This window comes from Gavia stellata, chromosome 10, assembly GCF_030936135.1.
Source record: "Gavia stellata isolate bGavSte3 chromosome 10, bGavSte3.hap2, whole genome shotgun sequence".
Lineage (NCBI taxonomy): Eukaryota > Metazoa > Chordata > Aves > Gaviiformes > Gaviidae > Gavia > Gavia stellata.
In genome coordinates this window covers 33221737-33246766 of record NC_082603.1, presented here as the reverse complement: position 1 = coordinate 33246766, position 25030 = coordinate 33221737, and the positions used below count along the sequence as shown (strand labels likewise).

Sequence of the window (25030 nt, the reverse complement as noted above, 5' to 3'; positions counted from 1 at the left end):
TTTCCATTTTAAACTTTTAACATAGAGTCCAAAAAAAAGAGATTAGAGCTGCACCCTGAAGGACTTTCAGATTTCTGATAATGCACAATCCTGACATACTAAACAACAAAAAACCCCATCTGTATCAATGAGAAGTTCAGTATTTATTACAGTGCACACTGACAGTACCACATTAAACCAAAAGTTATGGGCTTGATGTAGAAATTACTGAGGGTAACTCTATAGCTATGTTATTCAGAAGGCAAGACTAGATTATGATAATGGACATTTTGGCCTTAGAATTTATGAAGCTATGAATATAAATAAGAACATGATTTATAGACCATGTTTTTTTCTGAAGTTTGTTACACATGGATGGCAAGAGTGGAAACTCAATCCCCTCACTGAGAAAGAACTCAAGAAAAGGCCAAAATGCTACATAAAACCCTCTTATCTCAATATTTTAACAAATTATACTGACTGCTTAGTTCATGAAAACAGTCCATGTATGTAAAGCTAAAAGCTTGATTCTGCTCTTACATGTAATGGATATTATTTGACAAAAGTACACTGTAGTACTTCAACACAGAGGCAGATGGAAAACAAATCAAGGCAATAAGCCTGTATTTTCTAAGCTCTGATCATCATTAAATATTGCTTTAAGTCACTTACAGCTTTGTTGGATTCCTCATCGGTCAAGCTTTTCATGACAACTTCCAAACTTGGGTCTTCTTCGCTGCTTGCAGGTTCAGTGCCACCATGATCCTGGTAGGAAGGATTGGTAACAGATTTTAAACAGAGCTATGATCCCCCATAATAGCTAAATAAAAAAATGAGACAATTTTACCTTTTCTTTTGTTTTTCTAAACAAGTAGCAGCATGAAAAAGTAAAAAGATCCAGAATTAAAGCATCCTAATGTCAGGAGACAAATAAGCAATACAAGTTTTGAAAGACAGACCTTGGTCTCTACTTGGCTGGCCCGAAGTACCATGAGGTACTCCAATACGAGCACTTCGGTGCAGATCTGGGTCAACTTTCAAGGCCAGACTAATCCCTATAAACTGTGAAAACTGTTGAGTTTGTATTAAGAGGCCTCCTCCAGACTTCTGTCAGGAGGGAGAGTCTCATGAATGCTCAGCACGTTAAAGGAAGCCCAGTTTCCTTCATGCAGTCTGAACGGGTTGGTAGCAGCAGGACTGAGTGCTCCACCCTGGAGAAATCAGTAAAGCCGAACTTCTGGTTAGAGCACGTGGCCACCAAGCTCGGCAGGCTTAAGCCAGCACTGGAGCACAATCCTCAACTTGAAGTGCAAATGCAGCCTCAGGATTCAGGTACTTCTGCGCATTACAATGAGAATACTGCAAATGACATTCAATGACAACTACTGGAGAACCAGCAAATGAAGAGTATGGCCCTCAAGACATCAGTATTTTCATGAAGATGTGCTCCAGAACTTTCTCCTGCATGAAGTTTTTCTCTTTCTGTAGAGGATTCCCAACAAAAATGGCCCTTGAAACATAAAATAGCACCATACTAAGCAGAAAAGCTTGCCTGACCAGGATTTTCTGGTATTTTCTGTAGATAATAACTAGCATGTATTTAAGAAGCATACGCTTGCAAGAAAAATTATTTCCTTTCCATACTGACAATTAAAGTTAAAATAGACAGGAAATGGCATATTTTCAGGAAAAAAATGTTAAATTAGAATTTAAAGTTTAGATTATGACTAATGGGGTTACATGTAAAATTTAACATATTAATTCTTCTTCCCTTTCTTAAACCAACCAGGTCCTGACTCTGAAAAGATTTTTGATCTATTATTTTGATATACCTTATTTTAAAATAGTTTCAATACACTTAAGCCTTTGATCTAAATTTGGAGTTGTTCTCTCTTGCAAAGCAAAATGGACTATATGCAACAAATCAAATTTCAAGATCTTCAGTCCTAGAAGCAAAAATATTTTTGAATTTTCATTAGACCTTTTACATTTAAGTGCACGATAAGAGTTACGCAAATCTCTTGTTGACCGCCAGTTGAGCAGGTAAAGTTCCTCCGTATTCATACAAAGGCTCACTCTGTTCAGTATTGCAACAAAATATCTCATTCTGTGGCTTTCTGATGAATGAAACGTTTTTAAAACAGGTTTTTTATAGTAATGAATATATAATATACTTCGCTTCTGGTGGCTTGCCCACAGTATTACACCACAACGTAGTCTTATCCTGACCTGCAACTCCATGCAATGAAGCAAGACCCTGTTTTAAGGCATATTTACTGTTTATCACTTTCCATATTAAAATACCTTAATGAAGATGAAGAGATAAGATGAAGAAAATCAACACAATAGTACACGGTAACTATGGCACCCTGATGTTCTGTTACACTAGCCAGGCTGTTCAATGTGATCTGACAAGTTTCATGTACAGTGTATGTAACATACAATGTTAAATATTTGTTTGGTATTTCAAGATATAAAGCACAGTCCATTTTGTTTTGCTTTATTTAAAGACAGGAACAGCTGACAAAGGTAAGCAGTGCAAAGTTCTATACAACAACAGTATCTTGTGATTACATTTATTTTATGGAATAAAAAGATACTAGCTAGAAGTAAAAACCTGCATTTACTTATAAAACAGACACAATGTAAATAGTAAGAGCTTGCCACTAATGCATGAAACTCAACCCACAAGCATCTACCTCTAAAGGCAAACATCACACATGAGGCTGAGCACTTTGGTTTCCACATACTGGTAAGGGTCTAATTACAGTCATTTGACGGCAGCACAGAATGTGCCTAAATAAAGCTTCCTGATTCATCCTGAAGACACAAATATTAAAAAAAGCTGGGAACAAATGCAGGTATTAAAGAGTCAACAAAACCAAAATGAACTTGGGCTCTGTAAATTGTCGAGTAATTTGCAATCCACCAGCTGCACCTGGGACACACTGCTTTTATGGAGGAGAGAACGAAAAGCCAAAGCACTGTCCAACAATGACTTGGATGCAAACAAAAACTAAGCAGCTCTTGCACTGTGCAGCACTACGCCTGTATGGAAGTAGCCAGTGGTAATATAATCTGGAAAGCAATAGCAAGCGTGCGAACAGGAGATTCATCCAGCGTTACCTAGCGTGGACCAGTGTTGTGGGATCACAGTAATGCTTATTGAAACACCAGGAGTTCAATGCACATGAATTTATCAATTCAAGGCAAGACCAAACCCCAATTGAATTATAAAACATCTTTTGCTTTATTAGCTCAAATAGAAATAGAATTAAAAAGCAACAGCAAGGCTAACCATGTACTTTATCTAGAAAATTTAGTTACGCCATATCGAGATGTCAAAATGATAACAATGTGGTGACACTGCAGGGATTCATGGTGCACAAGAGAGCAATCACTCTATGCTGGGGCTGAGATAGCAACTATAATGAAGAAAAACATCGGTAAGATTACCACACGAAGGAAGTTTTTGCATTGGAAGTTTGTATGCTACAACACTGCGTACTAGAGCTCGCTGCTTAAACAGCTCTCGTCTGCTCCTCCAGGAAGAAAATCAGCAGGAATGAGAGTCCGATGCTGGGGCACACAGGACAAAGTGGTGGACCAGGGCTCTCAATTAGGCTGGGGATTGTCTCAAGGGGCTCTTGTAATCCAAATCATGTACAAAGTGACCTCTTTTACCGTAGCTACTTGCTGATCATCCCTTCTTCATTTTTAGAGATGCTGATGGGAGGGTATTCTGGGGGAAAAGAAACTTCAAAAGTGGGAGCTTTCCCCTGAAAAATGCTCATTTCTCTTCTGTGGAAGGATATCCACGTTCCAGGCAAAAGATCCTCACCATGACTACTCTAACCAGCTGAACAAGGAGCAGGATAGAAGATGGCAAGGTTTTCATTTGGAGACTTTTCTTCCTCCTGTACAGCAATAACCTATTTAATACCTGTTGTTAATGCCATGCCAGCCCTTTCAGTAACAATGAGATCAATAAAAAAGAGACAGGGGAAAATATGCCTATTAGGTAAAGTTCCTACCCAATGCATTTTATGATTCAGGTTTAATTAGACAAGGTGCTTGAATTTATAATGAACTGCTAATTATGATTAATCTATCTAATTTAGCAATCCCTAATTAAAAACAACAACCCACAAACCTTACCTCAATAGAAGAGTGGGAGCTGGCAGGTAGTGGGAAAGGAGTAACAGCCATCTGATTGACTGCATCTTCACTGCTGTAAAACAAAACAACAACATATTACAAACTAAGCCATTAACTTTTCTTTTGCGTTGGTTTTGCCCATTGAGAAAATACTCTTACCAGCATAAAAAGGAACTGTTTCTTATCAGGAGTTAGAGGTTACAAAAGCACTTCATCTTTGCTCATGTTCTTTGGTAGCAAACAGATTACATCCCTTCTTGGGACCACAGTAGTTTCATTTGGGAAATACTGACATCACATTTTTTGGAAATCTAATTTTGTGTGGATTATCAGAGGACGCAGTTGGAGTTTATGGTCCCTCCAAATCAACAGATGTGCTAATACTTTGTTAGCCCCTTCTAATAGTGCCCACATTTGTAAACTGCTTGTTTATAGTCTAACGTTCACATTACTGAAATACAATACCTGTTTTACTCCTATAGATCACTTTTTCTTTTTTGTTCATATTTGCTGTGGCCTTTTCTAAAAGATTCAATGTAAAAACTTGGAAGAATTTTTATAAAACGCAGGGAGAACAAAACAGATGAATATTGATTCCCCCTACATATAAAGTGCATTATTTTTCAGAGATGCTTATTATGTATGGCATCTTTTCCTCTATCCTCTTTAAAATGCATTCCTAAGTTGACATCTGATTACTTTGTAACTTTCAAAAGCTTTTTTTTTTTTTTATTAAATAGCATTCTGCCTTGCTAATGTTTTTCCTCAACTGCCATTTAAAATTATTTGGCTTGTGGAATTAGCTCTGTGGTTTTTTGGCCTCTGTAAAACCAAACCAAGTAAAATAAGATTTCAGTTATATTGTTCAAGGCAAATCTGAGGAGTATGAAAAAAGGACTCCAAATTTTGCTTCAAAAACTGTACTGATGCACATCTTTATTTTCAGAGTGAACAACTCTTGCAGAACACAGAAACCAGGAACATGATGCAAACCCCATTTTGCTAAAGATTCAGTACTACCAGACAGCCTCCACTCGCCAAGACAAGAGAGAGAAGGAATCAGTAACACTGCTACTTTGCAGATATGGAACTTGAGATGAAAGGAAATTACTTCTCATGCGGTTGGTCTTCTGGGTTTGATTTCTGGTCCTATCTACCTTCCAGGTCACCACAACACAAGCACTTTTTTTCCTCTTTAATTTCTGGAATAAAGTATTAAATTGTTCTGATCACTGAAAGACAACACTGTAAACCAATAGCTCTCAGCAGAGCAGTGTACGGGAAATTCATTCATAGGCATTTGAAATGATAAATCCTGCAGACAAGGGTTGGTGAATTCATTTACTTATCTTCAACCAAACAGCCATACAATTCAAAGGAATTGGTTCTGTGCTGCTCATTATTGTACTTCCTCCCAGCCTCTCCTCTTGGCCCTGCTCAAAGCCTTGCAAGAGTCAGAAACCATGCTAAGATCAGAACCAGAGTGGCCCCTGATGCAGAAACACACGTGCATAGGGCCAAGACAGAAATCTGAGGAATGCACAGTATCAAGCCCATGAATTTCATAAACGTTTCACAATTTCCAAGTGCATTTTACCCCGTAAGGCATATTAGGCAAGGACATTTTTCCTCCTCTTATCTTCATGAGACATCGATATAATTATGTTGCTTTTCTAACCTGTAAGAATAAATCAGCAAATGTAAGGTGCCTAAAAGACCTAGCAATTTTTACTTGACTGTAGAGATTTTTCTGACAATAGTTTATACAAAGCACAAACAGCATGAAAACTAACATTTCTGTAGCTTACAATGCATGCTGCATACCTTGTAATTAGGAGCAAACTTGAAAATAACAAGGTACGTATAAACATTTGTAAGAAATATCTTTCTAAAAATTGCTAGACAGAAGCTTCATGAGCTGCATGATAAAGTGGGGTGTAATTAATTATACAAACTAATTTCTACTTCATATATACACACATAATTTTTTCTTTTCCAGTCACTGGGCAAACATTTTTATGCAGTTTTAAATGGACGGCCATTTTCATTCCAAGCAATAAAAAGAACACATACAGTAATTCCCTGGAAAAAAAAATGCAAAAAGTAAGAAAACCAAGGTTACGAAGTGTCACAACTTGTAATCTCCCCCTGCTAGGACTCGTACATATTTAAATACTTTAATGTTGCTTCAAAGGAGAATGCTTCAAAGCAGAATCAAAGTGGGAACATATTTTAAAATGACAGATCTAATAATAAATTGCTCTTCCTGCTCTCCACTTCCATAAGTGTCCTCAACTAAAACATGAATTTATTTACAACTAAAAGGAGCAAATATTTTCTTTTGATGCAGGAGCAGACAGCTTAGAAGTCTGAACATCATATTCAAATTACAGTGACTGCAAATGAGCATTCAATGTATTTGCCAATAGTTGCTACATAACCACCTCTGAGAAAGCTGTTCTCAGTTACCAGTGCTCAATATTGCTTGAGGTTAAGATGTCTAAACCCTTCACAGTCAAGACACAGCTTGACACTTGCAGGGTCAAAGCAACGTACAATGCAATTTATACAGCAGGGAGGCTCAGATGCTCCCCCTCCATTATCTGCAAAAATGATAAACATCCACTGCTCTCGTTTCAGCTCTCATACTGGTTTGTATAAGACGCTGGGATGACAGCCCACCTCCTTGCTGAGCTCGTGCACCAGAGAGCTGTTTATATTTCATCAGTTACATATAAACTGAATAGGGAAGCAATTCATCACTCCTCCTACGAGTACTTATATTGCTTCTAACCTCTCAGGATGAGTTTCTGAGTGAAAATAGGAATTAGACCTGCTTGGAGGTTAGAGCGCCTATTGCTTGTACCAACATCACTAACTATAGCTCAATACTGAAGAAACAAGAAGCTTTCCTCACTGCAAAGGGTCACAGAAAGCAAGATCAAAGCAATACGTAAGTGTCAAAGACTCTTTAAACTTTAGAAAAGCTCATACCCTTTCAGATTTATTTGATTAGATTGCCATACTTTACTATACTTTACTTCCTTTCTAGTCTAAATAGGACCTCTGGACATTCCCCATCCTTTCTCGCTGACCAAACGGAAGAACTTCTGATGTTTTGCTCCATCTAAACAACTGCACCTCCGATGAAGGGGGAGATGTGCAGCTTAAGCAAAGACTAATACAGTTATTATTGACTAATAATTAACTACCATAAACACTTGGCACAAAAGAAGCCTAAAGAGAGCACTATGCAAATATAAATCTAAAGGGATTACTCATTCCACACTGCAGAAAGTAAGCCTGAAGGGAAGTTAGAGTTGCGTGCTGTAAGGCTTCAGCTAAGCTGCCCTGCAATGCTGTGCTGCACTTATCAGAAAGCTGTCTCTGGCACTTTGGAGGAATGTCACACACAGCTGGAATGGTCTATGAAGCATTCAGAAAGTTATCTTTCTAAAGATGATAACCAGAAGTCACAGCCTCAGCCAAATTCAGGTTGGTTTTTTTTTTTTTTTTTTTTTTCCAATTTGCTCATCAACCTCAGACTTGTAATTCCTGAATTCAGGTTCCCTGCCTTCCTTTGAGAACATTTTCTGTTTTCCATTTTACTTACTCTTGCGTCTCTCAGGTTTGCAATGGTATGAGTTCACTGTCATGTAATGCTAAGAAAAAACCTTGTTGAGCATGCTGAATGTGATTCATTACCTGTCTAAAGCGGAGCATCTTGTCTAAGAAAGTGTCCAAACTTCTTCTATGGTCAGTGCAAAATCAAGACAAATCCCAAACCAGATCCACTCAGAAGGGCAATTCAACCCAGCACTTAAATGGCCTAATTTAAGACAGGATGAACTGAATTGCTCCTTGGAGGACAACTGTTCTGTTGTTGCTCTTTGGAGGACAACTGACAACTGTTCACTAATCACAGAAGTCCGGATGACCTGTAGATGTCTAAATTAAGGGAGATGAACCTCCTGCCAAACTATCTGCAACTACACACATCATCAACACTACAAGATCATTTGACACAGCTTTGTAAGGGGTTGTGGATGCTTTTGGGGAATACAACGTACAACAAGAATCAGGAGAAAAACCCAATAGCTTTTATGCAGTTGCCTAATGTCTTAGTTGGAACAGATCTGTTTGCCCAGTAACCCTTAGGACTCCCACTGGTTGTGACACCAGGGCATAAAGTCCTGCAGATTACTGAAAACTTATATTGTCCACATCCTGATTGTTAAAAAAAAGAAAAATCAGGTCAGGATTTTGTATTTTCTCATCTTTGTTTTCCTCTAGAAGTTCCTTTGGAAAAGAGGCGCTGCAGGGAAGTTGCACACTGAAGAGGCATGCTGGATTTTTCCTTCAGCTGGGTCAAGGCAAGATCTTTGTATTGTGTATCATCTTGAAAAATCTCTCCTACTAACAGCAAGAACAGTCTTGTTCTCCCTTTCCCCTCCATCCACTCCTAACTATGTGAGAGCCAAATGCATACAGATATTTTAAATGAACACCTAATGTTCTTATAAACTGCAGCTTAGGTCATCAAAGGTTTGAAAGAGCCCAAATTACTTAACTTCCTCAACCGTGCACTTGTTCCCACATGCGTGTGACAGCAAGGAGGAAACAGCTCTGAAGAAAACAGGAAAAGTTCAAACTTGCACACACAGTGTCTGGCAAGAGCTTATTTTTAAAGCTTTCCCACATGAAAGAACCTAAACAATCAAAGCAAGTAAAAACAGTTTATACTATTAAAATATGAGCAATTATGTAACCTAGAACAAACTTAAAGCAAAATTAATTTCTAAAGCATGACAATATTCGAGACTCTAGCATATAACATACAACATTACTTATAGCAGCTCTAAAAGAGCAGCAAAGACTCAGTGACAAAGTCACAGCAATGGAGAGTGTTAAACAGCACCAAGAACCGGCCAACCCAGCCACTGCCCTCGCTTCACCAGTCCTCAGAGTATAAGGATGTCTCTCCTTTGCATGTCACCATAAATAACAAGAGATTAGTCTTTACAATTACACCTAGAAACGGAAGGAGGGGTTAGGTGACAGAGATTTGTGGGCTTCCCTGAGAAGCTACAATCCCATCACCAGAAAGCAATGATAACAGAACGAATGACTGCAGTGTGGGAGGATGACTCTGGACAGCTAACAGATGGTATTTAAATAAGCAAAATCCTACCGTACTTTATTCTTAAAGCATTTCTCATGTTTCATCACAGCACAAGACAATTTTCTTTTAAGGAATAAAGGTATACCAAAGAAGGAATCACAGAACTGAACACAATGGGATGATGGTTTGAAATCAGTGGCATTCACTTTGAATCAAGCATTCAAACTATATTTGATTTGCTTATTATACCAACACCGAAGCACCAAAATAGATTAAAGGCAGTTAATTGAGCATGGAAAAAACATTGAATTTGCTGAATCATAAAACTCTCACTGTAAAAGAGCATTCTGATATAAACTGTATTTTCTACTACAGATGTAAAATCTAATTATATTGTTTTATTACGCGTCTTAAAAGGATGGACTTACAATGCATGAACAAAAGCCACAGCAGATACAAAACCCATTCTATTTTGGGAATTAGGGCACAGAGACTCCTACAAGAAACAAGCCCCTTTCTCAGATTACTACCTGTCTAATTCCTGTTGTCAGAGACTCAGATCAAGAATTTCAAAAGGCAACTAAGACCTTTACATGCCCTATTGCCACTGACTTCCACTAGTGCTTCTGTAGCAAGACCTTCATACGCCTTGGAAAGCTGCAGTCAAATTATTATTTATTTCTGATATTCAGAAATCAAAAAGACAACCTGTATTTGCTACAGTAGCTTGGAATTTAATGCAGCAGCTGTAAGACTTTGAGGTCAGATAAAACGCGACTGAACACTAATCAAAGGAAGCACTCGGACCGAGCCATTTCATCTCAGGAAAATCTTGCCGTGCTTGGGCAATTAGTTTGTTTGTTAAACTGGGTGAGCAGGTTAAATGCCTTCAAATTTGTTACTGTTGAAGGCTACCAAGCACAAGATGCACTGAATCTGAAAAAAAAAAAAAAGTAAAGTGACACTGTAACTGCAAATCTTTTAGATGCTATTACAAGCTCATGTAATTAATGAGACCACTGGGAAACAGCGCTGTGTTAAGACCTATATTTTGGAATCTCGCCAAAATCAACTGTTTTAAATAATCATCGTCAACTTAATTGAGGAAAAGATGCTTATAAACCAGAGTGAGAAGCCTTCACATATAAGGGGACGTCTGTGATTCTCACAACACTTACTGCACTATGTCTCATCAGCAAAAATTTCAGGAAAGGGTGGGAATGCAATTGTAACACTACCTGGGTATAAAAAAAGTGTGAACAGATTTTTATAGTGTGGACGGTTAGTCAGGGTTTTACTAAAAAGTCAGAAAGGCTAAGGACACCTTCTATTCTTTATTTTTCCCTAGAAAAAATAAACGTGGGTGCAACAAAATCCAAGTTATTTAATGCTAGTTATTACAGTTCTCACAGAAAGGCTTTTCTGTGCCCAGGAATTTCTGGGCTTCTTTCGTAACTGATTAAAGAGTTTATGGAAACATCCCCCTGCCCTGCACATGAACCAAAACACCAGAAATAGGAAAACCTTGATGCTGTTTCCTGCTTCAAAGTGAAAAGCAGCATGCTTATCGCTAAGCATCCTTCATCTGAGAAAAATAAGGCCTCAGGATATCAAAGAGGGTACTTTTTAGTAATAGTCCAAGAGTCCTACCAGTTTTGCTTTTATGTCCCAGGTCAGCTCAGTCAGGCATGCAGGAACTTTTTAGCCTGCAGATGACGTGTTTCTGGAAAACTATAACCCAACTCCAGCCTTTCACTGGTGAAATTAGACTATTATCTTCATGCACATAAAGACCAAATCCATTTCTCTCACAACTTCTGCAGTACACGTTATTTTACTACGGTGAGCTGTGGCCTCTTCTTACTGTGTACTCCAGTATGTGTTTTGGCTACGTTATGCTATGGGCCTTCTACCTTTAAAAAAGAAGTTGCATGGGTAACAGCACTCAGGAGGAGGAAAGTAGTATTTCTGGTGCAATTGGCTCCTCCTCATTTTCAAAGCATAACAAATGTAATGGTATCCTGCTCTTTCCACATCATTGGAGTCCAGAGGAACACATCTGAAATCAGCCAAGCAGCAAACCTACCAGGAGAGCTGAGTCTGCTACACTCAGCGCTTTGTTCTCAGCTGGAAAAGCTATTGCACATGCACATACGAGAGATGGATGAAGATTCAAGATGCCTGTTGCTGCTCTTATTTACTACAGCTGGCACCACAACGCATTAAGTAGTGGCATTTCAATACCTCCATTTTATATTATAATTTTGAAATAAGTTGATAAAGCAAGCAAAAACTTTTCCTACCAAACTGCACCACAGACAAGACTTCTGTGCCAGCAGTCTTTCGGTTTGTGTTTTCAGTCAATCACATCCATGGGTTTTGTGGTCTAAGGTATAGGAACTGGAAGCACCAAGGCAGAATGGGCTCATGGAATATTTTTTGCATGAGAAAAGAAAATTATTCTTGTTTCTTCTTAAAATTTACCTTTAAGAGAGTCAGCCTGATTTGGCTTTCTAAAATTTTGAAACATCCCTCTTACTATGAGAAGTTGACCATACATCAAAAAAAAGGGCAACATTAGTTTTCTCTCTGCATTAGAGCCAGTGCTCTAGTTACTAACGACATTCTCTCAGTGGGAGAATTTCTTTTCATTGCTGTTCGAACGGCTGCTCAGGTCAAGTGAACAGACCCATCAGTTGTCAGCGTACGCTAATGCAAGGCCGAGAGCAGTGACAGGATGTGTGCTCTTGGGAAGTGTGAAGACATAAGCTTACAACCTCAGCAGCAGCATTTAAAACTGGAAACTTTTTTTTTTTAAAGCTCTAGAGACAAGATTTATCCAACGGTATTTCCAATATCTACTAATTATGATCATTAAGACAATTTTTTGCCTTGAAATCCACTTCTACACAGACAATCTGAAAAGGGGAATTATGGCTAAGAACTTACACGGCCTTTATGTCTTAAACACGATACAAAATACGCACCAAGGATTTCCAATCTGTGAGCGACTTGAGCTAACACACACCCTTTGTTGCAGCTCTGTGGAGTGAAGTGCTCTGCAGCCAGCCGCAGTGCTCGGTGCTGCAGGGCAGGCTGCAAGAAGCCCATGCTCTCCGTGCTGCCTGACAGCACTAAACCCAACCCCAGGTTTTGGTTTCATAAGTTGTGGTTCTGCCTCTGGAGCTTCCAACCAGACACATTTTCCACATGCAATTAAGTAATGGTGAGTGAGTTGTTGTACATGACGTTTGATTTTCAATAGCTGGGGAAAGTAACACGGGAGCTGCAGGCAAGACCATTAATCTCCTCCAGTTCCTCTGTGCTGCCAAGCATAGCAACTTATTCTTCACTGCACTAATGCTGCTCTTCCATCATTTCTGTGTATGCTGTACCAGACAGAGCCATGCGAGTAAACGCACACATTTATATGCATTCACCCACAGATTATTACATTGTTCACAGGTAAACTGTGTATGAGCGAAGAATATAAAACAATATCAAGTATGATGTATATGTTGGTGGGAAGACCACATTATAAAATGGCATGGGGATAAGTGTCCAATGAAAGTCATAGCTGGAATAGATGCATCTATGAAATTCCAATATATTAAAGCATATATGTGTTCTGGAAAGAGGCAGCTTCTTTTCCCCAGACCTCCCACCCAGGGTCACAAGAGCAACACTTCCTGAACTACAGAGCAAACGCATGGAGGTGTCCTTAATTCACACACAAAGAGTAAAAATTTTCATGCTTGGAGTGAAAGAAAAGATGCCCGCATGTAATTCTTACGCAGATGAAAGGTCGTTTTAGCATATTCCCTCCTGCAGAAGCCATCCCAGTGCTCCTTGTCAAAGTCAGGTTCCCCGCCTGTACAAATCAGCCCTAGCGCACCGTTTAAATCCTCTTTTGATGCCCATACAAAGCCATCCTTCACACACCCACTCAGCCCGTGCTCCGGGTACTCCGTCCACACTTGCCTGCTCCCCTCACAGCAGCTCCCTCTCCAGCCCCAAGCCTCTGCACCATTTTCACTCCCTTCTGGCAGTCTACGTGAAGCAAGCTGCCCACCCTATCTTTGTGCTGGCAGAACCAACCTAAAGCACTTTAACAAGTTCTAGGGGAAGAAGCTCTTATCAGGGTGCTCTCAAATCCAAGAGGGACAGCTCAAGTCTTCAGCAGACACTCCTAAAATAGGCATTCAATTACATTAGATCTTTTTTTTTTTTTACATTATTAAGGAGAACTCTTCAACAGTCCTGAGATAAATAGTCAAGGAAAAGGTCTATTTCACTTCAAAGAGAACTAAGCGAGCTCAGCATTTTCAAAACAGGCTAAATATGTAAGTATGTAATGTAATAGCCTAAAGTGCAAACAAATGTTTTGATGAGAACTGTTCTTACCGTATGAAAACTAGCTTGACCTTTGATGGGGCAGTCTTAATGATTGCAGAAGCATTCTGATGACTTCTTCCATACAATATCTGATTGTTTATCTGTTAAAAGAAAATGAAGATTTTCATGTAAGTGGAGAAAAATGCATTGTTTTAATTTGCACCACCAAGACTTCCTAATTTACTGTGGGATAAAGAGATAAGACTCAAAGAAAACACAGTCTGCAAAATATAAATCGTGTACCTTTTGAGGTTCTTATAGATGGGAATACCAACGTTGCACTGATAGATATACCTGTCTGTACAGTGTTGTAGAGACAGAAAAAACAGAGTTGAGGCACTAAGACCCTCCTTCAGGCACAGTTGTGCTGCAGAAAGACTTCATAAGATAAGCACATAAGAGGAGATGGGCACTGCTCAGCTTGGCCTTGGACTGCCCAAGGCTGTTGCCCCTTCCCTCAGCCAACTACTAAAGGAGGACAGGGTATAGTCTGCAACTCAGCAGCAATGCTTTAAGAATTTCTCATCAGCTTTCTTATAATTCCTTTCGAAAGGATAAAGCCTAATTTGATTTTAAGAACATCCTGCTTCTCATACTGATTCCATAATGGACCACAGAATTGCAGCCTTAGAAGGGATCTTAACATACTACATTTTCAACATCTTAGATTCCAATTTATCAAAGAAAAATTGCTGTATTAATAGCAAAATATTGCAAGTTTTATTCTAGACCAATATAAATCAGGAACCAGAGCTAATTTAGGCATATTAGTGAGCCACAAATGAGAGAAATCTTGTACTCTTTTTCACAGATCCATAGAATGGATTTTAAGTATTGTTCCCACATTTTTGGAAAACAAATTGATCCGAGAAGAATCATATAGATACAACAACAGAACAGATTTTGAGACAGACACTCCTATACCTTACCTGCAGTCACCTGACAGTTTAGGAAAACTTGCTGTTAGGATTGTGCTGACTCCTCAGTTCCACAGAAGGAAGGAGAACAGATAGCCATAGGACAGAAAGGACAATTTAAGGACATGCCACATTACTTTTGCTGTGACGGATCAAACACCTAAGCACAGCAACAGACACCAAGTACTATTTTGGACACTTTTGCTGCATGCAAGCAAATGCTGCAGTTTTCAGAGGGAAATAGCTTGGCTTTAATGAAGTATGTGCTTCAGGACTTTTCTTTTTGTAGGAGCTAGAAGTCTTTTCCCAGTTTGAGGAAAATAAGATGCCTACTGTCTCCCAGTGCCATGCTCAGCAAGTGGGACTTCAACAAGGACAACAGCATCTCTGAGATGAATATAGTAGTTACTTCCAAGCCAAGCAAAAGCATATTCAGTATCATACCACAAAAATAACCTGCAGTGTAAAAATGGAATATTTAAAGCATTTAAGTCATTTCACAGGCAGAGCTTGTGTTTAACACCTTGCTCCACCTCAGCCTGCCCACAATGCCCTGAGTTTCTTGGGCTTCAGCTCCCCTTCGTTAATGCCTCCCACCTCAGAGGTATCCTAAGAGGATGCTCACCTTTCAGCTCAGGCATTGCACGAACTACAATCATGAAGATCATATGCAGAACATAAGGTAGATATGAATACCACAATAAATGTAAAGGAAGTAAAAGCTGAGTTGAGTATTATGGGCAAAAAAAGACGACTATGTCAAGGAGATTAACAAAACCCTTGAGCAGTCTCTGAGTTGTACCCTGCTGATTTTCAGATTTAAAACTAAGCTGAAGCAAACACTCAGCAAGGTAGTGAAGGAAAGCATCCTCCCCTGACAGCAGGGAGCAGGGCTACCAGAGCTGTCTGCCTTCAACTTTGACAATTCAGACTGGAATAAGCATCAAGATAACAAGATTCTGTGGAAGAACAATTATTTACCTACACCTGAATACCCGTGAACATGAACACGGAAACTAATTCAAAAGCTACATTTAACATCTTTTATTTTGTCCAAAAAAGAAGGCAAAACTTTAAAGATGAAGTAAAAGAAATTGAAATGAATAGTATTTGAAGTCATAATGTTAGTTCAGGTTCATGGTTCAGCTCATCCCGTGTCTTGCTGTCTAAGCAAGCACGAGAAGCTTCCAAGCGTGCAGAATAATCTGCTATTTAACTCTGTCAAAATTCCCACTCCAAGCCATCTTGATTAGATTAATGCACCTCTCTGGAGCTGGAGTGTTCATACACCCTTCCAAAGTGAGCAGCCAGCTTCGTTTCAATACTGCAATTTTTTCCTTCCACTCTTCATTTACAACATAATATTTACATTCATATTTGATATCCCAATGCTGTTTAAAACCATAATGATAATGGAGCCCAGGAACAATTTACTAGTGATTATAGAAGGACTTTTTGTTACTGAAAATGTTTGTTTTGGATGTTGGTTTTGTGTTATTAGAAGATTTTTTCATTCAAACAAGAAATAACTAGCCAGGTCTTACAGCCTTGTGTCATACAGGCTATTTGGTCATATTGGCAACTTCACAATATTCCCACCTTATTTTTAATGGGTTAAAACAACATGCAAGTTCATCAGTTAAATAAGGACAATGCAAGGACAAGAATAAAACCCCTAACACTTGATTATTCATGAAGACTGAAGTGCAAACCATTTAGCTATCAAGTTGCTTACTGCACAAAGAGAGAACCAAGAAAGGTCTACGAGAGTCTAGGCTGGCATGAAACGATCAGCACAGAGGAAATAGCATCACGCCAACATTCGTAAGGCTTTAATATGGTGCTGTCTGCAACTGCCATGGTCGCAAAGATAGGGCGAGAAGCAGTATCTAGGCCATGCTTTGTTAATCAAAGATAAATGGAAAAATCCGGTGGCAAAAATGCATGCTCAGTTGCATTCTGGCTTCAAGCTGGACTTGAAACTTTCAGCGAGTTTGTTGACTTAATTTCTCTAAGTTCAAAAGTAAGTTATTCACTGGGAATACTGTAGGCTTTACAAATTGTTTGGATTTAGTTAAATTACCATCAATTTTTCTAAACAGCAGACTTCTTAGATTAAAATTTATCGTCTTTACTCTGGCTAAATTAATCCTATTCAGTAGATGTATCAAATAATTCAAAATTTAATTAGCTGTGAGCTGGGTCTGTAAGTTATAATTATTTAATTACACCAAAATGAAAGGATAATCAAAGTAATATATCTCCACAAGGTTTTGAACTGTCCCACACAGTTATTACAGCCAGTATTAATTTTTCTTTTTTAAAAAAAAAGTCACTTTCTTTTGCAAAGTAAATTCATGTTAGCTTCAGATACCACAGTGATGAACAAACCACAAAAGCCTACTTAAATAAAACAAAAAAGAGAACATCTAGGATTTCATAAGGAACACCATTTTAAATCTTTCAAATTAAATAAAGTAACACGTCAGCTTAACCCAATAGTACTCTGGGAGTCAAAACCTATAAATCTGTGCTTTACTTTTTTCATTAGAGATTAGAAAAGAAAAACAAAGCTTTGACTAAGCAAAAGAAATAAACTGTTCTAAATCAACCTCAACTCTTCTTTAAATGTCTCTTTACATAACTTCTTGGAAAGACAGGAGAGAACAGAGAAAGATAAAAACATGCTACAGGTATGAGGTCAGGTCAGCACACTTTAGTTTGGTCTTTAATATAACCCTACACTGCTTTATGGAAGATTTTATCACATATCCCAAATGTACTATTGCCTTCACCTACAAAAGTTTTGGTTTACAGTTTCATACACTAAAGTAGCAGAAAGTACAAACTCACTGAAATCTGAACTCTTAAATTAAGAGAAAAAAATTTAAAGGATTGTTTGCTTCTCAAACTTTAATTTACAGAAGAGAAACATTAGATATGGATATTAAAAAAAAACTGCACTGTTTTTACTATGTGGCTGTAATGGAAATCCATAAAATTAGTATCATCTGATTTTTATGAAAATCAAGTTAAATGATACCCCAAAGCTCGTAAAAGAACTGGCATAGCTTTCTATAATAATTATTTCTTTGTACCAATGCATTAGGTTCCTTCTAACCACAGGATTTTAGCATTTCGAGATAGAGCCAGACTCTCTGAAACAATGGGAAAAGTTTCAAAAACTATTTGATCAGTCAAATTATATAGACTGAAACCCCATAAAAAAAATTAAATCCCCAAATATTAAAGCAAGAGGAAAACACTGGAAAGAAAAAATAATTAATTAGAATGTGAATTCTTCTTTCCTCACCAAATTTCTTGCCCAGCACACATTCAAACATGTACATCATCTAACATGATCAACAGGCCATAAACTCCATAAAGACAGAGTATCTCCTGCCCTGCGCTGCAACTCGGCTTTGCCGTTGGCTTGGCAGGCAGTTGACCCCTGCGGTTCCCCACCTAGGGAATGTGGAAAGAGAGACGGGATGACAGAAAACTTCAGATCACCTGTGTCCTCATGAACAACCGGCTTTCTGATTACAGCTTTACCTTATTTGCAGCTCTACAAATCACCACCCAACACTAACCTTAATTGGTAACCTGTATATGAAGTACATGAAAAAAGTATTTGTATCCTCCTGTGAAAAGACCAAAAGGACACTATCCCTCAACATTACCTTCAGTAAATGAATTTGAGAGCAAGAACAGAAGTGATGACTATTGTGTTTAAATAGGAATTAAAAAAAAAGTCACCACTGAAGTTAATAATTCAAGATGACTCTTGGAAACCCCAATCTGTTTTAATGTGAAAACCCCACTATCTCTCTACGTTCAAGTTACTGTCCCTCTTGAAGGATAGTGCCACTTGCCTAATCCAAAGTAACTGTCTTGAAACAGGAAGAAAAAAAAATAACATTCCCCCAACAAATAAGCTGAAAATAAAACACCAGTCCTCCACATTCTAAACCAGAAGTGGCATTGTGAATTTGGCTGGGTAGTTCATTTACTTGGGTAAAATGATGTTGTATCTATTGTATTATTACAGCATAACTTACATTTATCTAACAATCTTAAAATAAAATAGCAATAAAAATACATTTAGCACAAAAGCCCTCTGGCTTTGAGATATGACTAAAACGGCATGAGAAAAAAATTGCCTCTCATACAGCAGTCCAGAATGGACAACAGGCAAACTTGTACAGCGGTTCTCGACAACGAAGACTAGCTTTCGCTCTTTCAAGAAGTGCTGTGGCCTCCTAGAGCAAAACATCCAAACAAGCAGTTTCCTTCCACCTCCTGCCCCATTTTCAGCGAGCTAAGCGGGGACAGGAAGACGGCAGAAAATCCCAACATCAGTAATTTAGCATAACAGGGCTCCGAACAGCTTGGTTTATTAATAGAATGCAGTTGACTCTCTTATGGAGAGAGGATGATGATAATAATAATAATAATAGGGTGGATTATTCAGTGTGAATGAAACCTACCAAAAGGACGGACCCATGCAGAGCTCATGAGCAGCAGGGCTTAACAGCATAGGTACAGCACCACGTGAATGCACTGCGGGCCATGCTGGGCACAATCAGCCACAGGACTAAGCCCAAACTAATAAGATACGAAGCAGTGCAGACACCTGCACTAAAACAGCAAGACTGCAAGGCGGGAGCACCACAGATGGTTTCTTTGCTTGGAAAAAGAACGGAAAAGCAGAATTTGTGTCATGTTAAAAATACTTTCTTTTGCACAGGGACTAAATCCTGACGCAAGTAATTTTCCTCCGTGTATGAAAGTAGAATGAAAGGACCATGTCCCTCGAAAAGCTGTTTTTGTCCAGCAACATACCCATCCAAAATACATCACAGAAGAAGTATTAAAAAAATAATGATTACATACAATTTTTTTGTGTGACCTGCATTTCACTCAACGTATAGGCTGGACTGACTTTAAAAACAAGCCAGGATCATATCCCCAAAAGACTACTGTTGTTTGCAGAAGCTAAAAGTGAGATGCTATTTCGTTAATTCAGTGACAAAAGATTTTATGAATAAGGAGCTGAGGCAGCCTGGCAGCATCCCACATCCTTCAATTGAATCCAATCAAACTCCAGTTCAAAAGAAAAATGAAGAGGTAATATCTATCCATCTATAGCTATCTATATATCTCCATCCCATTAACCTTACCTTCATCAACAGCCACAGGGAATCATCTGTACATACTCCAATGACACTAACCAACAGGATTCACTGGGGCACCCCAGGACAGCGCAGAAATGCTAGAGGCTTCCTAAGACGTGAATCCCTTCTCTTGCTGATACGCTCTAGTATTCAATACTGATGTGTAATCAAAGATGCAGATGCAAATATACTTAAAACATGCACTTAGATGAGGGTTGAGGGTGGTCTATTTGCTGATGAACTGATAAGAATACTGGGGGAAATGACCTGAAATGCTTATGAATGAAGTGGTTGCAAAGTCCAGTTGCTTTTTTTCTACACAATAACTAAATATTTGACCAGTGGGCAATGGCCAGCAGCTCAGTCTGCAGGTAGAGCAATTTAATACCTATATGCAGTGAAGCACTACCCAAAGCAAGAGAAGTTAAGTTGCTTCATCAGTAAAGATTGTCCATCCAGGTCTCTGAATGAGGGAAGGATACCATGGGAGAGATAAAATGCTTCTGTGACCTACCAACCATACTCACAGTCTTTAATTTTATGTCTTTAACTGGAGAAAACCAAACAATCTGGATTCTGTCATTGCCTCACTTCTGAACACTTGAGTTTGCCATTAATGCTCTTTTAATGTATTTTGTTGTAAAACACACCGCAGGTAAAGCCAGTTGACCACCTTGACCTCTGTATCGCTGGCATGGAAGTAGCATGAAATCATATTGGAGATACTCAAAAGCCATCTGGACAACTGGCTTGAGGTGGCCTTGCTTGAGCAAGGAGGGTTGGATCAGATGACCTGCAGAGGTCCTCTCCAGGCCCAACCATTCTGTGATATTCCTACCTCGGTGACCCATATACTAGTTGGGTATGAGGATTCCTAATGGTTACTGAAATCGTTATTGAACCTAATGGTTATTGAAAAAAACCTGCCAGTGTAAATGCCCATTAGTTCCATTCCAATGCTATTCACATAACACTGAAATGCTTTTAAAAGACAAAAAACAGAGCTGTGAATAATTGACCACTGGCATGAACGTGAGACGTCTGTACATGACTAATGCACAACCCATTCCTTTGTAACACAGGATGTTTTGACACTGGATACACACTCACTGGGGACCAGAATGAGATCACCACATCCTTTCATAGAAGTAACCGCACTTCTGCCCACTAGTGACACACCTTTAATTTGATAGCAAAGGTAAACAAGAGAGAGTTACTAAAGTCTCTTTGAACTTCAGTTTATTTGAAATTTGGCATTTTTGAGATGGTGAACATCACATTTATTTCACTGTAGAAAAAACCCATTTTATCTCTAACTTGACAGGGAGAGGAATTAGGGCAACACCACCACTTTGGAAAATGCTACTTATAACATGGCTCCTGTGTGTAAATCCTGAGCCTTGAGATATGTGATTAATCACAGATGGTGCATCTTTCAAGTACTGCTAGCAACACTTAACATTAGATCAAACAAACACTGGAAGGCATAACTCATGAGATAAGAAAACTTCAGTGGATCCTTCTTTGTGGGAAAGTATTGATCCAAAAGGCTCTACCTTTCCTCTACCAGGAACTACCTGGTCTATGATATGCACAGAGGAAAACAGTACTGCGAGTCCTTTCAACTGGTATACACCCAAAATTCAAGAATTCTAATTTTTTTTACCATTAGAATTTGGTGCTAGGGATAGAAAGAACATAAATGTGAAGGAGAAAGTAATTTTCCTACCCTACTCCAGTATGGTATAGGCCTTCATACCATTTATCACACTTAAAAAGGAAATTATAAACTTCAGATGGTGTTATTATTATAGCAAAACAAGTCTTTCTTGTACTATGTGTATTGAAAACCCATAATTACAGAACTGTTAGACAATGACAAATGTACTGAGTACTCCCAAGGTATCCCCAGGCAGTCAAATTGCTCTTTCTCAAGTCAAGAAACCTGAGAAAATAGGTGGTTCTTTGGTGGCACAGACAGTTGCTGAAAGATCAAAAAATCACCACCCATGGAGAGCAGTAGGTCAGCATATACCTGCTCTTCAGTGAAAGCTTCTCTCTAAAGGAAAGATCCCCAGGGATGGCTGATTTTTTTAAACTGCTGAAGCAATCATGACGTGGGGAACCACTGCAGGTACTGCAGCAAAGTGTCATTTTGCAACAGCCAAAAGTCAGATGAAGTGTAGGAAATCCGTGTTTTCAATCTGAAGGTGAAGCAAGGAGATAGGAGAAAAAGTGAAGACAAAATACTCTGCTTGCTAACAAGCTCTCTTGCCTTGTGAGTGAACTTGTGCCAGACATGACTAAAGAAAATAAGTATTTTAAGTTACAACAGATCAAACCAGATTACAGCATGAAATTTTATTTTCAGGATGGGGGATATCCCTGTCATCTGTAAAAACGCATATGGTAACTTTGAGGGGGTTTTGTTTTGTTTAATGTAAGGTGTGAATTTCCCTGTGAAACCACATATGCACTACAAGGATAGATTTACTATCTTCTTCCTGCCTTTCAACAGTCCCTCCCTAAGCATAGCTTGTGAACATGCTGAGAGCACAGACTTCACTGACAAGACATTAGTTTTCACAGGCCAATGATTTTTGTTTCACTGAAAACACATTTACCTGCCAAAGGCCAAGTTCTCAGTTGGCATAAATCAGTGCAGCTCCTTGCCTCAGCCACCTAATTCCATTTGCAGCCTTTATTTAAGGTTCAAAGGATAGCTTCACATATGCCTCTCCCTCTCTCCATATGAGCCCTGCTTAGTAGTTAAGGGAAACACTTACCTCTAGAAGTTCATCACCAATATGCATCCTTCCATCTCGTCCCGCAGGTCCATCTGGATTGATACCAACTACAAAGATGCTCATACGAGAGCGGTCCTTGTTGCCAGCAAGACTCAGTCCAAGCCCATTTTTGTCTTTCTCAAGCTCAATAATGTGCAGCTCTCCCGGTAGATCTGCATATCTTTGCCTGATTTTTTCTAGAAGGATCAAGAAACATAAAATGAGTTATAGCATAAAATAACTTGCATGCAAATGTTCAAGAACATATAAAAACATGCTAGAAGTTGATGGCTTCTCAGCATTTACTCTTTGTTAACAGAGGTCTTTCCAGCACAGATTCTAAAATACCATTTGCGGTGCCTGTATTACGCACACTGCAAAATGCAGCATCAGCTGCAAATACTATTCACATTAAAACTGCACTGTTTTAATTATTTGTACAACAGCCTGGTTCTAAACCACAAATTTTTTGAAAGGAGGGTAAACAAGGAATTCTAGAGGCACCTCAATCTTACCTTACAAAAACTATCAATTTCAGGAAACTCTCATAAAGTTAGAGCTGGTTAATTAACCACTGTGGGAAACTGAAATGCTTATGTTGCAAACATACTGCAAACTTACATCTCAAGGTAGAATCTTTTACTTTTGTTTCTGGTGACTCAGGAATATGCTTACCATGCTCTGCTTAACATCATGTGCTACTGTGCAGATGATTACTCAAAGCAGATGTCAGTGACAATGTATATGAATGATTACATTTTTAAATGCAGCCTCACTTGGTATTAAGGTTGTTATTTGTCTTTCATCTACATTTCAACCATTTCTGTGACAGAGCGCAATATACTCACAAAGTTATTTGGAGCACATTGCATGTCTGTGGATGCTGACAGTTTAATCTGAATGTCTCTTCACCACTGGCATACAAACATCTATAACTATTGCTTTCGAGGGTCAATCACAGCAAAGGTAATTTTTCTCCTGATTGTCCTTTGCAGATTTTAAAGCCAGCCTCATAACACCACCTGCATCCAATGCTTCAGCTGGGCCATGCATTAAAAAAAGCAAGTCAAAGTATTTTGCTGTGGCTGGATGTCACCTTTAGCACAGAGCCCAAGGTGAAAGAAACTGCTGCATTATGCACTAAGAACAGAAATAAGAGATATTATATGTTCAACCATATCCCTGAGTCAGCAGCAGTAGCTAGATCAATATTAGCTATTACCATTCTACCGGGGAAGCGTATTTGAATAGTATGATTTAACCACTGTAGTTGATGTTTCCATGACAACAAGGAAGAGGGGAAAGAGCTTGGGAAGGTGAGAGGGAAGCAAGTAAAAGTGAATAAAAACTGCTGAGAAGAAAGATGATGAAGTAGAGGTGTTCTTTCCATAGCCCCTGTGCAGGCTGCCAGGGTGATTTAGCCAAACTTTGGTCCACCTTGGTGGCTCTCCTCTCTGAGGGTCCTCGAGCAATTGTTCCAGCTGCAGCAGCCCCTCGTGCTTTGGCAGAGACTGCTGGGATGGGGGAAGCTGTCTCCCGTCTCCAACCCCAGATGCACCCAAGAGCATTACCTACGCTCAGAGCAACATTGACAAGAAACAGCACTCCCGTCACTGTATTTACAGGCTGGCATTTTTCTGCTGCGCTCAAAATCCTTGGTGGCCTGGAGCCTGAGCCTAAAATCCTGGGGGCATATATTAAGGGTGAGATGTTATCCCTGGAAAGCTGTAAAGCCCTACAGAGGTCTGCACAAAATCAGAATATCATAAAAAATTAGAAAACTCATACATTACTATCAATTATATGCCAAAAATTCTTATAACTGCATTAAATGGTAATCCATGTAGCTGCATAGTTCTTTAATACATTTCTTAATTAATGGAGTCAAAATGTAATTAGAGGTGTGATTTGCTACTTGAATTTGGAAAGTGTTTTTTTTTCTGCTTAGCACGCAGGATACCTCCTGTGGAAAAACAGCAAGTGAGGAAAGGTCTTGAAAACGATGCTTCTGAAAGTGCATCAGATACAAGCACTTACGCAGCCACATGTGTTTTATTCACACCGCAGAGGTTTAACGTTCTTTTCCCATTAAGCAAAGTCCAGACTTGAAGAGCACTAGGACATTTTCTGCCCACCACAATTAGACAAACAACTCATTGCAGCGCAGCAAGTAGCTGCAGTGTATCCCAGCTGTAAGAATATTAAGAACAGGTCATCAGCAGAAAAGGGATTTCTTAGTGACTGCACTTTTGTGGATAAAGCAAAGAATCAGTACTCTGGAGGGATGCTGTTGACTGATCGTTGCCCTGCCACAGTTCCTTCCATTGCTTGTTTTACATGGATGACACATCCCACTTTCATTTGCCAGGAGCAAAGCGCACATCTAAAGCATGTTTTTAGCAACTCGTAGTTGGACACACAGAAAAGAGGTGAAGGGGCAAGGAGAACACACACGCTTAAACGCCATACAGATGAAGCTGCACATCTTCAGACTGC

At 39.0% G+C, this 25030-nt stretch overlaps 1 protein-coding gene across 1 annotated transcript in view; it reads right to left on the bottom strand.

The window, feature by feature from the left end:
* Positions 1 to 25030, bottom strand: part of PATJ (PATJ crumbs cell polarity complex component) — a 149839-nt gene that overhangs the window by 38309 nt on the left and 86500 nt on the right. Inside the window, exons 29-32 of the mRNA XM_009808349.2 lie at positions 22535 to 22731; positions 13664 to 13755; positions 4138 to 4210; positions 652 to 744 (exon numbers count right to left, since the gene is read on the bottom strand). Coding sequence (XP_009806651.2) covers positions 652 to 744; positions 4138 to 4210; positions 13664 to 13755; positions 22535 to 22731 — 455 coding nt within the window. The remainder of the gene's footprint in view (positions 1 to 651; positions 745 to 4137; positions 4211 to 13663; positions 13756 to 22534; positions 22732 to 25030) is intronic.